Here is a 14,622-nt window from a genome sequence, read left to right on the forward strand (position 1 = left end):
GGCCACCCGAAGGCTTTTGCTTGTTCATAACCCACCCGCCCAATCCTGCTACTCTCCTCGCGGGATCTGAGTCAGATCATGAGTTGAGCTTGACTCTGTTTTGTGACGCTCTGTGGTGATGGACTGCAAGTCAATCGAGGTGTCTGTTGTTTCTTTTCCATGGTTTTTTATGTTTGTTGGGGACACCTCTGGGGATGGGGCAGCTGATCGCCGCGTGCGTTCGGATTCAGAAACAGTAGCAGGGATATCTGGGAGATATTTTGATCGACAGGGAGAAAAGATTTTGGATGAATTTTGAAGCTTTCGCTTAAGCTTTGGGAAACAAGAAGTTAACATTTTTTTGATAAGTCCCAATTGTATTTGCGCTTGTAGTGTGTAGAAGACTGACAAAATGGTAGTTTGAGGAGATCTTTAGAGTTGGGAAGTGACTATTACATCCGAAGGATTATTGGGAACCGGATAGAAGACGATAACTCCGGTTAAACGATTTTGGCGCCGTTGCCAGGGAGACACATGGGCCGTGGACTGTAAAAGCGAGTGATATTTAATTTAGGTAACTCTCGTGATATGAAGCGCTATCTGAAATCGAAATCTGCATCACCGTCCTTCAGATGGTTCGCAGTCACAATAACGTTACAATTAACTTCAACGAACTCTACTCGATTTAGGATCCAATGCATCAGGAATACACTTGCAGGCCACCATTAGGGATATCATCTACAATGTATGTTGCAAGGCTTCACCTGTCGCCCAATTCCTCATATAACTGAGTATTTGGGTGAACAACAGGTGAGATCGAGCATCAACAGTTGAGTAACAGTTTACTGAACTATTCAACGCTGTTGGAAACAGACCTGAGGGGATACGAGTGCAATCACAGCAGCCTTGGCGTCACTTTGCCGGTCTATAAAAGGCTCTCGAGTAATTTTTTCCTCCATTTCATTTCTACAGCCACGATGGACCATGCCACCTCGCCTTCTCCATTTGATCGGCCAGCGAAGAGACAGCGTCGGGTATCCCAAGATGGGGAAGATGAGTCCAAATTGGAAAACCACCCGCAAGGATCTTCAAACGGCACAATCGTCGAGCCCAAGGTCGGTCATACCTCTTCGGCAGGAAACGAACAGAAACACTAATACTCTGCAGATCTCAGTGACACCTGGTGCCCTGACGGCGGAGTTTATGAAAATTCTACAATACAATTACACCCTCGCTACACCAGCCCTGAAACTGCTCGACCTGTACTTTTGTCTATGGGAATGCTACGTGGTCAAATCTGCCGAGAAGATGCGACTTGAGGATGAGCAGCGACAGCTTCAAGAGTTGAATGAGTGGCTAGCAAGCGACAGTGACATCCTTCTGCAGCTTTGCGAGGAACAGAAACTGGTATTGTGGGATCGAAAACGAGCAGTTCAGGCCCTTTGTAACGGTGTGGTTTCAGCCTTGCAAGCGAGCGATCCTCAAGCCTATCATGTTGATGGGAATTGATAAGGACTCAGTATTGTTGGGCGCTCGTGGATAAGGACACGTTTGGATATTTCTGCTATGTATTGGTGGTCTCTACTAGTTATTTTCGCTGATTATAGAGAATGCGAATGCAATTGCGGATGAAATTGATCGGGTTCTGTGACGAAGTGTCAACGTTCCACGACTGTTGATATTTCCAGCGCTTGGTTTTCGAGGCCTTAGGATCTGGCCGTAAAGCCCTCCTAACGTGCCCTGGTCTTCTATAATTGAAGATAAATAAGATCTCTGCTCAGCTTGCGGCATCTTGTCTCTCCCAACCCGTCAAATGCTACTTTAGACACTTCTGTAATTTCCCACTAGCAGATCCTGAATTGAAATGGACGAAATGAGCGAGTATTGTCCGTACATGTTTCTTCAATGCATGTTTTGTGCTAAAGTTAGTGACTGTGATTTCGATCTTGACCTTCAGGCTATCTGGCAGAAGTCTTCTGGTATATCGACAACGCCCTCATGTCTTGCCATGGATCTGGATCCGCGACATATTATCTAGGATGAAACCGAGCCTGCAGAATATGGGACCGGGGGTCTCCCTTGAATGAATGTTTTTTAACCCCAATGACGACAATCTCTCCGGCTTCAAGTGGACGGGTCCAGGTTCTCCGTTCATTTCTACTCAGGCTAGCGATAATTTCTACATGTCAGCGTTCGCTTTTTTTCCGAAGAGGTGTAATAGATAGAGGGTCAACTAGCTCGGTTTGGTTCGACATCTGGCGAGACTATAGGAGAGCATATATTTTTCCCTGGATTGAAACGGCCCTGGGGAATCTGTGTCGGGTACGCAGGCAGGCAGTTGCTAGACACAGTCGCCCGACATAGGATTGGTGCAATAGCCATTAGGCTCCGCATGACCCTATGGCCTCGTATGGAGCCTCTACCGCATTCCACGAAGGCTATTCATGCCCTTCTTCTGTAAATACGTGCCAAATATAGAATGCTTCCATGCGGTAATTCTTTTTCAATTGCGGCTCTGTCGTATTATCTCCAAGTTGTTAAAGTAAGACATAGGACAGATATAAATGTGCAATGCTTCACTCTTCTCTTGCGTTGTCCAAGAACCCTGGTAGATTGAGTCTGCAAGGGTGATCCCAGCCATCGAGGATCCTAGTCAATCGACCCCGAGATGATTCCAGTGCCTGCTCAAAGAAGCGCAGCCGAGACAGCTGCTTGTCGTGGCGCAGCTGAAGTCCATCCCTCTCTTTAGTCAGGTGTCTGCTAGCTTCCTTCAAGATCTGATTGCTCTGCTCTAGCTTCTGGCCATCGATGTGTTTGGACACGCACGACTCCCATAGGCGTCGATAGAGTCCGACAATTCGACCTGCTGGAAAGGCAAACTTGGGATCGTCGCGTTCGAGGTCTGCTAGCACCTTCAAAATAGGTTGAAAGGGCTCGGTCGCCAAGGTATGTCTTGTTTCTGCTTCCTGTTGCGAGGGAGAGAGCTGCGACGGTCAGCAAGAGCATTGGAAGCTGAGCCGCCATACTTACCAGTGGAGGGACATTATCAGAAGCCTCCTGCGAATTCTCTTTTTCAGAAACGATTGGCAATGCACTGGGCTGTTGTTCTCCTTCTTTTTCCTGGTCTGGCGTGCTGTTAAGGGCATCCATCTTGATCGCAGGGGAAAGTCGAATATCTGGGCAATAGCATGTCCACTAATTCTTGGAGGCTTTTATAGACTAGAAAACATCGGCGGCTAGATACTCAGTCTCATTTTCACCATGAAAGTCAATCAGCGTAGTCAGCATTTCAATCTCAGCACTCTGTTAGCAGTCCATTTAATGATGGTGCTGGTGATCAGTCTCGTGGTGTTGATGGTTGGTGAATGTGCCTCATATTAGTGGCTTCCGGTGATGAACGGACCGGGAGATATATATTCAATCACAACGCATTTTCCACATTCGTTTGAGAGCTCAGAAATTCCAAAAGTAAATAGAGTAAAACCTAGAGGACTGAAAAATAAAATCGAAAAAACAAGGTATCCATCTCAACCATGATCACAAGTTCAAAAGTTGACTCTCGTCAACAAGGACGGCCAAGCTTCAACGGGTTGACGGGTCGAGTACGTACCCGCGCCCGCGCACGACCGTGGCCTGACGCTTTCCGCAGCCTAGACGAACAGAACCACACACAGTTCAGACAATCAACACTCGAGCGAGGCCAGAAAATTTCCATCTTCCTTAGATGAAAATGTGAGCGCTCTTGGTAAGATCAAAGAATGAACAGCTTCCGTCGCCTCAATATTAAGACCGTAGATTCAACAGTGACCCAACGTTTCTTAACCGACTGACTCTCTTTGACTCATTTTCAACATGACTTTAGCATGTTTTCCCGATGAGCATCTAAGATCGCACCACGAATTTCGCTGCTAATAGTTGCGGTAGAATGAAGGCATGGGTTGCAACAGGCCTCACTTAGGATAGACATCGTGTTCAATGTTTGCTCTCTGGTAGAGCCCGCGTGCTACAGGAGCCGAGAACCTATAAATACGTCCTCTTCCCCCAGCAATTTGTTCTCCATTACCATCACTTGGCTATGCAGAGTCGAGCAGGTCTTCGATTCCTGATAAGTTCTTCCCTTTGACCTACTGGAATTTCACTGTATTGACATCTACAGTTACATCGTGGACCGACAAGCTAGAAAGTGCTTGTGAGACGCGACGACCACCAGGTCCACTATGTCACTCATGCCAGCCGATCAAAGAAGCAGATTTGGGTTAGCTAGTCAAAGTACCTATGCGAACATCTGTCCACCATAGCAGCCGACCACTGTCCGCTCCTGAATATACCGATGCAGAAGAGCGGTCGAGGTAAGTCTGTCTCCGCGCGACCCTATCCGAGACTAGACTGAATTCAAAGACGGTGCGAAACAAAGATCCATGCATTCCATCCAATATACACCAGCCACGGTGCCCTTTCCCGTGTCGTCTTTCAGAACATGTGAGTCAAGCATTGCTTCGCCGATCGACAAGCTAACGATGGACAGGAAACCGTTGACAGCGCACCAGACTGAGTCCGAACCAGCTCTCCGTCAGTGCTCCGCGCAGGGTCATGGCTTACACGCCATTTCTGGCCCTATCACTTCAAACCATGCAACATGTCCTATGTGAAATACTGCAAACTAAGGCCGCGGGCAAACAGCAGGATGCATAAGCCCCAGACGTTCGTTGTGCACGACGAGGTGAGTGCAATATCACGCCTCCTGCTGCGCCGGGTCCGATGATTTGTGCCAACTCTGTGCCGGAAACACAAACACCACTGACATCTCTATGCCATTGCAGGAGCAGCCAGCCCATCGCCAACCGCGACAATTCTTGTGGCGAGTAACCTATTCCCGCCGAGTCAGATAAGACCCAGGGCCCGACGCGCCATTGCGTCTTCCCCTTCCTCACCGCCTTCACACCATGAACAGCGGAGTGCCTCAACCTCTCGCTGTTTGCACGAAGCTGTCTCCTAATACAACTGTACAAATTTTTGTCACACGTGAGTTCGTCATGCGCCTTTGCCGTGTTGTGAACTTGTCGGTTCATCCAGCGCGACTTCTCGAAGCGACAGCCGGAGAGTGTGACGAACCTGGATACAACATGGTATATTGGTGACTGCATCGCAGAACTGAGTTGGCAGTGATCTAGTTGGTAAGCAGGTATGATCACGAATCTTGTTGATTATCTGTCTCAAGCATACACTCGAATTCTTCATGAACGGCGTAAAGTACAACACCTTGTCCAACTGAATCAATACTTGCTGACTCGGGTCTCACCACAGGAAGACGCCGTCAGATTCCCATCACCCGAATGCAAAGCGAGCAAATCTCTTATCTGCTCGACCTCCCCTACACCAATACCATCTATGCTTTGTTTCTTCCACATGACTACTGGTGGCATCGACGAGTCGCTACCTCGACCTTCTCCCAGTCGATTTGGTTCATCAGATCATGCGTTGGTATGCCTACCTGATGCAGACCCAATGGAGCGCATAGCAGTGTCTGTCTCCCGGCATTTGAACCCTCTCATAGAATGGCCTACTTGCGGCTTGGATCCCTGGCGTCCAGTGGGTGACCATCGTTGTCCTCAGATGGCATCTAGCGTCTTTCGAGCCTGAAACCCCTAAGAAACCGGGAGAAGCCAATGCTTTGTCTAGCTAGAGCCATATTTTCGTACTGGCGAGGTTGTTAGTCGGGACTGCTTGCATGGAGAAGGTGAGGCAAAAGTCCCGTCATTTCTACCCGAATCAACTAACAATAGCCAGTCAGCTTCAAATCGATGGACAAGACCGAGGATGGCCAAACGATTGAGAGGACCCATGACCCAAGAACCACGCCTGATAGAGTCCCCCTGATTCCTCTTCCTCTCCTTGTTGCTCAGCTTATCGACATATTCGAGCGAGCGGGAACCACTCGGACATACACGGAGCTGCATGCTATCAGGATTGTTTGCTTTTCCCTGTTAGACAGAAGCTTGGCGATTTCATTCCTAAGCCTGTGCTTTTCTATCCAAGCCCGAGCACTACGTGCAAAGCCCATACACCTTGAATGTCAGAGCAGCTGGAGGTCAGTCAAGTTATCCAGTTCCTTCGTCCATTGAGACCGTCGTCTAACATATCGCAATTGGCGGCGCAAGCAGGTCTTGTCAAAATCACAGACTGCTCTACCTCCCGAGCGCATTGTCCTTTGAGCATCGATGATGTATTTGTCACCGCGTCCAGGACGATATCCGGCATATTACTGTTTAAGCAATTCATCGTGACGGTGGGTTTGATATCTGTAACAGCACCACAAGAGCCCTCGGGTTGTAGGAACTCTGAATGTCCCGTACAGCCTATACTTTATTTTCTACCCGTAATAAACCCTTATGCCATATTTGCTTGAGGACGAATTTCAGCAGACGCCCTAGGGCCGGATGTGGATTACAGCATCCCTGTACGAATACCACCCGGTCCTGAGCGGCGATCGTGGAGAGTATCTTTACCAGTTCTGGTTCTAGATGGCTAGTTGGACTCCGATCGCACTTAAACTATTTCAGCAGCAGAGCATGCTGTGTCGCATGACTCAGGAATACGTTCACAAATAGTAATGACCGTCGCTTTAATCGCCGGACTGGACTTCTTCGAGAGATTGGTTGGACTATGAATCGTAGTTACTGACGGGATATTATTCACAAAGATGTGACGGCTCTTACATGTAGAAGGAGCGGATCACATATTCCTGAGCGAAAGCTCCCAATGACATGTTGACCTCGAGCGAAAGCAACTCTCACTCAGAATGTAGGCGTTTTATCATAAGGTACGTTCGAGCGACACGCAATATTCATGTGGAGAAACAGCTCTGACTACACAAGGAATAGAGCCTACCGTACCATAATGTTTGCCCGCCATTCGTGTTTTCGAGCGAGACTTCATCACATGGCTCTACACTCCGTCGTTCTGTTGAGCGTACAGTATATTGCGTGATCATAGTTGAGCAACTTGTAGATTAAATCATCTCAACTGAGTTGGAGGCCGTAGTCATACTAGTCAAGGCGTGACCAACAGGGATCAAAATTGCTTTGCAGGATCAAAAAAAAAGCAATTAAAGTTTCTATGATGTGGGGGACATGGCAAGAGACCAACGTTAATAATGATGTCGTATAAACGATGTATTTAAGCTCTTACTGAAATAATTGAGCCAAGCTACCTTTCTACATGCTACCTTATCTAAACGGACCATCCAATGATTATAAACGTTTGAACATATCAAAAACGCCAAGAAGCATAGAATAGGACATGGACTAAAGCAAGGGGTGACACTAGTTCCCAGTGTTGGATCCCCTGTACTGATGGTATTGTCCTGTCACCCTGATACGCACTACTCATGCATTAGGGTTAGACCTGTATCTATGGTACTGGGTCATGACCCACAGCACTCCACAATAATACAACTATCATACACATGCATGCTACAAGAGAGAGGATTGACAGGCGCCCCTTCAAGGGGCTGGATTTCCGCAACATTGCTAATCGTCTTCAGTTTTTCTGCGACGGGCCGTTCGCTCGCCCTTACTATCCTTTTCGTCTTCTACGCTCATTCTGCTCACCACTGTTATCATATTCCACCTACAATGGAGAATACGAAGCAGAACAAATTTGAATCATGTGCCCACCAGATACCTTTGCCAGAGCCAGGTTCAATGTCACCATCACCAGGTGTTCCCGTTGCTCCAATTGAGATACCAGAAAACAATTCAGAGCCGAGGGAAATTGAAGGCAACCGATACCTCACGGGCATCAAGCTTGTCATGCTAGTCAGTGCAGTAACCCTCGTTAACTTCCTGACTCTACTTGATTTGACGATTATTGTCACGGTGAGTATTTGTTTTCAAGCTTTTTGAGGTTCCTCTATTGACAAAATGTACAGGCCATTCCATCAATTACCTTGCAGTTTCATTCTCTACGAGACCTGGGATGGTATGGTAGTGCATATCAAATATCTGGGTATAACGGAACCTATTTTTGTTGCAGACTTGCCAAGAAACTGACGGATGATCAGAGCCTGCCTTCAACCTCTAACAGGCAAATTATATACCCATTTCAGCTTAAAGGTAATTATAACTGTAATACTTCTCTGGGCCAGCGGAAACATTCTGAGTGAAGTCATATAATCTAGTGGACGTATCTCAGCTTCCTTTCCATTTTTGCGTTGGCATCACTGCTCTGCGGAATAGCAACTTCTTCCAAGATGTTGATCATCGCGCGAGCAATAGCGGGCCTAGGGTCAGCCGGACTGAATAGTGGGGCCTTAACTATACTTTCAGCTTCGGTTCCTTTACAAAAGTCCCCGGGTATGCATATGATCCTTATTGAATTTGATGAAGTCGCTAATACCCTATGCAGCACTGATTGGGGCAATGATGGGCAGTCAGTGCTTTATGGGTCGTTTCATCATGAGCTAACCCCGATGTAATAGTCTCTCAACTCGGCCATGTCATTGGTCCCCTACTTGGCGGTGCATTGACGGAGTATACAACTTGGAGATGGTGTAATTGCCCCAGACGCTCATCCTAGAAAAGGAAAACTGACATACCATGCTCCCAACAGGCTTTTATATTAATCTTCCTATTGGTGTTATTGCTGTTTTACTTACGGTCTTCATTCATATACCCGACCATGCTACCAAGGTACCACGCAAATCGGCAGCCCAGACCATTTTCCACATGCTTGATCTCGTTGGTTTTGCTCTATTTGCTGCAGCTTCCATTCAACTTCTCCTTGCACTTGATTACGGTGGAAGCAAATATAGCTGGAGTAGTGCGACTGTCGTCGGGCTTTTCTGCGGCGCTGGCGGTGCATTCATCACTTTCCTACTCTGGGAGCATCACAAAGGAGATAGCGCTATGATTCCTCTGTCGATGGTCTCCAAGCGGATTGTTTGGTCAAGCTGTCTAATGTTAATGAGCCTCTTTGGCATGACTATCTCTGAGTCATATTATCTTCCAATTTACTTCCAGGCTATCAGGGATAACTCTCCCTTGATGAGCGGAGTGTATATGCTGCCTAGTATCCTGTCACAATTGGTGTTTGCAATCTTGTCCGGAGTATCAAGTGAGTCTTGACCTACTATATTACCTCTCACCTTGCATTGACCAATGAATCTATACTGACTTGTTGTTCAGTTGAAAAACTTGGATACTATTGGCCATGGGGAATTTTCAGTGCAGTGGTTACCTCTATCGGCAATGGTTTGATGTCGACCTGGAAGCCAGACACACCCACCGCGAAATGGGTCGGAGAACAGATCTTAGTTGGGGTTGGCAGAGGTGCAGGCTTTCAATTGGTACCCAATTCCCCGGTGCCCAAGACATGTTTTGAATCGAGCTAATATCGGCCATTTGGCACAATAGCCTATCATCGCAGTCCAAAATACACTCCCGCCTAGCCAAATACCAGTTGCAATGGCTGTTCTCATGTTTTCTCAAACACTTTCAGGTGCGGTGTGGCTTACAATTGCGGATTCAATTTTCTCAAGTGGGCTCAAGACTTTGGTGTCCAAATACGCGCCTGATGTGAATCCTAAAACGATTATCGACAGCGGCGCGGGTGGCATTCGGAACGTCGTATCAGGTCAAGATCTGATTGGCGTTTTAAAAGCTTATTCTGAAAGCATGAATCAAGTCTTTTACATGACCGCTGCGCTTGGGGGATGCTGTATTCTGTTTGTTCCTGGGATGGGATGGAAAGATATTCGGAACAAGGCCTCTTCCCCAGGACAAGCTTAGAGGTCCACAGTTATCCCTGAATCCTGTTTTTTACGTCCACATGGATGACAAGCCCAGTGTATGTTTTTTTGAGGCAGAACAAAAAGACGAAGCATAGAATTACTGTACCACAGTATATGGCAAGGGAGAAAGAGAGAGAATAGACGGGAAAAGGAGGGACTACTGAGCTTTACAGGCATCTATCTAGGGCTCAGTTCTATATGCTGTCACGCTGCCTTTGATCTCGACGGTCTCAAATGAACTGGGTTCACGTTACGGTGTCTATAAAAGCAATCCTTGCTCTCATAAGCATGAATCTTGCTGATCTGGGGAACTAACTTTAGATCGGTAATGGGAAAACGATACAGAGGGCGCCAAATCAGTTTCCTCTGAGTTTCCTCTGCGAGTTTGGGACTGCAATAGAAAAGAATACATTAAGTTTGATGGAATAAACTGTCTTCTGCCCACGTATTTAGAAGGGATAAATTTAGAATAGTCAGACAATCGTTCTGGTTTAAAATATGTTGGACTTGCTTTCAAAAGCCATCCATTATCTGTTAAGCTGAGTAAGGCAATAATTCTATGCAAGTTGAAATGCGCATCATTAGGGGATAATACGATCTGCTGCGTTTGTTCATATTGCCACAGATTGCCATTACCATATCAAAGGGACCCCGGAAAAGTGGCGGTGTGATGAACTTCACTTCCTGGACATCTCATATTTCATGGGACTAATATCTGCGTAAATTGCGCTGTGAATCGTGACGCTTGGGCCCGCCAATACCAGATCGGCATGATTAGGTCGCTACTTAGGAACCAATCATGTATTTGCCAAAATATATGAAATTCCTTAACCCTTGCATATTTTTAGCGTTGTTATACTTGGCTACGCCTTCAAGTTATTTGACGATCTCCCCTATGATACTACTCCTCCCGAGTATTTCACATCGTATTGAACTTCATTATGACGCTATCATCGGTACGCGGTCCGGACGCGATTGCTGAGCCTCGCTCTAGTGGAATAAACGTTATTGTTGTTGGATTAGGGATTGGAGGATTAGCTGCAGCGATTGAATGCCATCGCAAAGGTCACTTGGTCACAATCCTTGAAAAGGCCTCCTCACCACGAGCTCAAGGTGATCAGTCCTAAAGACATATCGATCCTGCAAAGAAAGCGTCTAATCAGAAAACAGGGGATTGTATTGGAATTGGAACGAACGCAGCCCGTGTTGTCTCAAAATGGGGAACAAATGGACAGGTTCACCGGCAGCTCGAAGCCCAGGTGAGCCATGTCCGAGCGGTCGATATACACGACCATACGGGGGCTTTCATCGTGACGAATGAGATGTCTGGTTTTCGAAAAGGTGACGGGTACTTTCTGAACCGGTGTGACCTGGCAAATATTCTGTATAAGCATACGCAAGAGCTTGGAATTGAGGTCAAGTTCAGTGCGCGAGTCTCAGAATACTTCGAGACACACGAGAGCGCCGGGGTGATAGTCAATGGCCAGAGGATGTCGGCAGATTGTGTAATCGCTAGTGATGGTGTTCATAGCAAAGCTCGAGGATTCGTGACAGACATGGACCCGTCACCCGTGAGTTCGGGCTATGCTGCCTTCCGGGCTTATTTCGACGCCGATGAAATTACTTCAGACCCCGAGGCAAACTGGTTGCTTGCCGGCGCAGGAAAAACTGACCAGGCGTTAGCATTTGTGGGCAGGGGGTGCGAGCTCACCATGTGCACTGTGAAGCTAGGTCAGGCTGTGATGTGGATCTTTACCCATGCGGACCCCAACGGCAATGCTCGCGAGTCCTGGACAGCCCCGGCTAATGTTCAGGATGTGCTTGATCGGATCAAGGATTGGCCCTGTTGGGGCCGGATTGCTCCGATAATCAAGCGGACACCGGCCGGAAAGGCGATCAATTTCCCCCTGCTCACGAGGCCTCCCCTCGAGACATGGCTATCGCCTGAAAGGCGAGTTCTCTTGGTAGGAGACGCTGCCCATCCGTATCTCCCTATGGCTGGCCAAGGCGCTAGTCAAGCCATTGAAGATGCGGCTGTGTTGGCAATTGCTCTGGAGCTTTCAGGGAAGGAAAACGTGCCGCTTGGATTACAGGCGGCGGAAAAGATCAGGTTAATACATCAGTTTGTTATTAGTGTCGTGCTCTGTTACTAATGTTTTCGGACAGGCATCACCGAGCGACCCTGATTCAGACCGGCGGGAAGGAGAACCACGATTCATGGCACCAACCAGATTGGGACGCAATTAAAGAGAACCCGGACCTGATGAAAACACCACGGCCAACATGGATCCTTGGGCACGATTGCCAATCGTCTGCGTACGAGGAGCTTCCTATTGCGGTTGAAGCTATCTTGCTTCATAAGGAATATGTCCCTGTCAACATTCCTGCCGAAGGAATGCACCGGGCAAACGACTTCAAAGGCTTAAAGCAGTCTCTTGGCGGGCGGTGAAAGACGACTACTTGACAAAGTAGGAAAGTAATCCACATCAGCTCATGCATATTGTATTTCCTTAGCACGATATGCGCCTATTTGCTCAGAAATTTTCGGAACAGTATTTTATATTCGTCAGACCATCGGTGCCCGCCTATCCTGATGAAGAAAAACAGAAGAGTTAGCTAGTACAGCGATTTTCGAAAACAGTTTACCCCTCGGACACACTCACTTTTTTGTCGGCCCGTATCCCAAACACACTTAACCATTTTTGGGACACCGGGTAAGATATCATCCAGTAATAGAGCATTTCAATTTACGGATTAGCCGTATATGGCATAGCGCTGTCTCGGGTACGGGCCAGAAACGAAGTCTAAGTGTCCAAGGGGTAAACTGTTTTCGAAAATCGCTGTACAGACCTCTTTGTCACACCGCTTTTGGGGCTATCATATAGCTCCCTTCCTAGATAGAGAATACATGACCCTCAGATATCATTCCCCCTCTGTAGTCATCAAGTTTCAGGTTACCAAGTTTCAGGTTATCAAGTTTCAGGAGTTTTCAGTAGGTTAAATAAGTTGCTCTAAGTAATAGAGTTGAACCTTGAAGTGCTTAGGTTTATAGTGGCCTTTTTCAAAAAACAGTTATGTTACTATCCATTTGTTCAAAGCCACCAGACTTAATGATGAATTGGCACCCAGACAACATCTTCCGCAGCGAGATTGATCCACCCTGACGAGTTCCCCTTCAGATCATCCAAAGATACTGGCGAGGTATCCTTCATCTCGATGCGGTAGTTCTCAACAATATGGGCCAAAAGAGTCTTCAAAAACAGGTCAGCGAGATATTTGCCGAGGCACTGTCTCGGGCCAAACCCAAATCGCCAAAGCCGGTACCGGAATGCGGATTGGTTTTTCGCATCTAGGAATCGACGTGGGTTGAATTGATACCGGTCCCCCCCCAAGAGGGATCGTCAATGTTCAAGCCGTGGATATCCACTGTGACATTCATTCCTCCAGGTATAACGTACGAGTCAACTTCGCGGTCTGTCGGTGGGCTTTGCGCGCCAGAGAATGACGCAATTGGTCGTAGACGAGCTGATTCGAGAAGACACGCCATCAAGAGAGTAGATGACCCCGAGATGTACTGATTCCAAACAGCGGTAGGCTCCTCAGAAAGTTTGCTGCGGATCTCTTCTCGTAGCTGATCCTGAATCTTGGAATGAGTAGCCATAAAGATCAGCACCCAAGAGAGACTGCCAATAGTCACATCAAGGTTGGCGAACAGAATTTCATCCATGGTATCGAGCATTTCTCTCTCGGTGAGCTCCTGGCGTTCCACCGCATCGTAATAAACGCAGACTGGGGGTGTTCCAGCGAATGACTGGCGGGCACGATCACAAGCCTGTCGGTTGAACTGGTACCAGTGCGAGCGGAAGAGCTTGAGTGCCCTTTTTGAAGCGGTTGGCAAGTATTGTCCGATGGAAAGACGGGAGAGCCCTCCGGCAGTAACATTTGCCCAGACCCGCTCCCTCTCACTGACAATCTCCAGCATGTTGGCCTCCATGTCCGGCGTCATACCGCCGTATAGGATGTCACAGAGAACCCAGAAAGACAACAATCGTAGATCATCCGCTGGACTGATGACTAAAACCCCATCCGCATGGATCTTCGGTGATGCATGTAGCTCATCAAGGCATTGCTTGACACGTCGTTGCATGACAGGCAAGAATTCGTCGACTTTGGCTCGATGAAAGCTCGGCGCAAAGACGTCTCGCACCCGGTTCCAATCTTGACCGCTGAGAAGGCCCACAGCTTTGCCTACAAGCTCACCAAACAGCCAACCAGCGTCAAAATTGAAGGACTTGGTATGGAGATGGGAGTCTTTGAATACTACGGGCATGTGCTCTTGACGGGTAAGGACCCTCAAAGCTGTCAGCTATCTCTATTTGCTGCGACTTGAGGGGAATTGTGTCAAACTTACACTTCAGGGGTGGTACCAGCCCAGATACGGTATATCTGGCCGAAACTGTTCGCCCACGTGCGAGAGTAGGCTCGGCCATCCGCAAACTTGACGTTTCCTTGTCCATTTGGAAGTTGGAATGGGCAGCTCGGTATGCTGGTGGATTTGTTCAGGGACTTGACTGGGTGTTTCCAGCACAAGTAGGTCTACAAAGTCCTCTGTCAATCATCATTCTGGAAAATAGCAACGTGTGACTTACGTTGATAGGTGCCGATATGATGGTGTTAAGTGATCTGGCAATTAACCCGTTGCGGCAAATCAAGACCAATAGCACGGATATAAGGATAACCTGAGCCAACGACATTTCTGCCATAAAAGTCACAGTGTCTTCGGGGTTGATGGATGTGTATGGAAAACTTGATTGCTCGCGAGCAGGAAATCAGAAAGTTCTTGGTGCACATAC

The 14,622-nt window shown here is 47.6% G+C and overlaps 4 protein-coding genes across 4 annotated transcripts; 3 read left to right on the forward strand and 1 right to left on the reverse strand.

Moving 5' to 3' along the window:
* Nucleotides 1–7,613: 7,613 nt before the first annotated feature.
* N7446_005063 (uncharacterized protein) lies at nt 7,614–8,143 on the forward strand (the record flags this gene model as incomplete). The annotated part of the gene is made up of 2 exons (XM_058513811.1): nt 7,614–7,856; nt 7,910–8,143. The coding sequence occupies 2 exons, from the start codon at nt 7,614–7,616 to the stop codon at nt 8,141–8,143; spliced, it is 477 nt and encodes a 158-aa protein (XP_058375140.1).
* Nucleotides 8,144–8,230: 87 nt separating this feature from the next.
* Nucleotides 8,231–9,767, forward strand: N7446_005064 (uncharacterized protein; the record flags this gene model as incomplete). Its single annotated transcript, XM_058513812.1, has 5 exons — nt 8,231–8,333; nt 8,459–8,530; nt 8,590–9,093; nt 9,165–9,325; nt 9,393–9,767. The coding sequence occupies 5 exons, from the start codon at nt 8,231–8,233 to the stop codon at nt 9,765–9,767; spliced, it is 1,215 nt and encodes a 404-aa protein (XP_058375141.1).
* Nucleotides 9,768–10,710: 943 nt separating this feature from the next.
* fqzB (FAD-dependent monooxygenase fmqB) lies at nt 10,711–12,218 on the forward strand (the record flags this gene model as incomplete). The annotated part of the gene is made up of 3 exons (XM_058513813.1): nt 10,711–10,882; nt 10,940–11,879; nt 11,936–12,218. The coding sequence occupies 3 exons, from the start codon at nt 10,711–10,713 to the stop codon at nt 12,216–12,218; spliced, it is 1,395 nt and encodes a 464-aa protein (XP_058375142.1).
* A 900-nt stretch (nt 12,219–13,118) lies between these two features.
* On the reverse strand, nt 13,119–14,523 carry N7446_005066 (cytochrome P450 oxidoreductase GliC; the record flags this gene model as incomplete). Its single annotated transcript, XM_058513814.1, has 3 exons — nt 13,119–14,121; nt 14,181–14,365; nt 14,419–14,523. The coding sequence occupies 3 exons, from the start codon at nt 14,521–14,523 to the stop codon at nt 13,119–13,121; spliced, it is 1,293 nt and encodes a 430-aa protein (XP_058375143.1).
* Nucleotides 14,524–14,622: the final 99 nt, after the last annotated feature.

The sequence above is a fragment of the Penicillium canescens genome (assembly GCF_028828765.1).
Source record: "Penicillium canescens strain IBT 15451 chromosome Unknown utg000003l_segment0_segment0, whole genome shotgun sequence".
Taxonomy (NCBI): domain Eukaryota; kingdom Fungi; phylum Ascomycota; class Eurotiomycetes; order Eurotiales; family Aspergillaceae; genus Penicillium; species Penicillium canescens.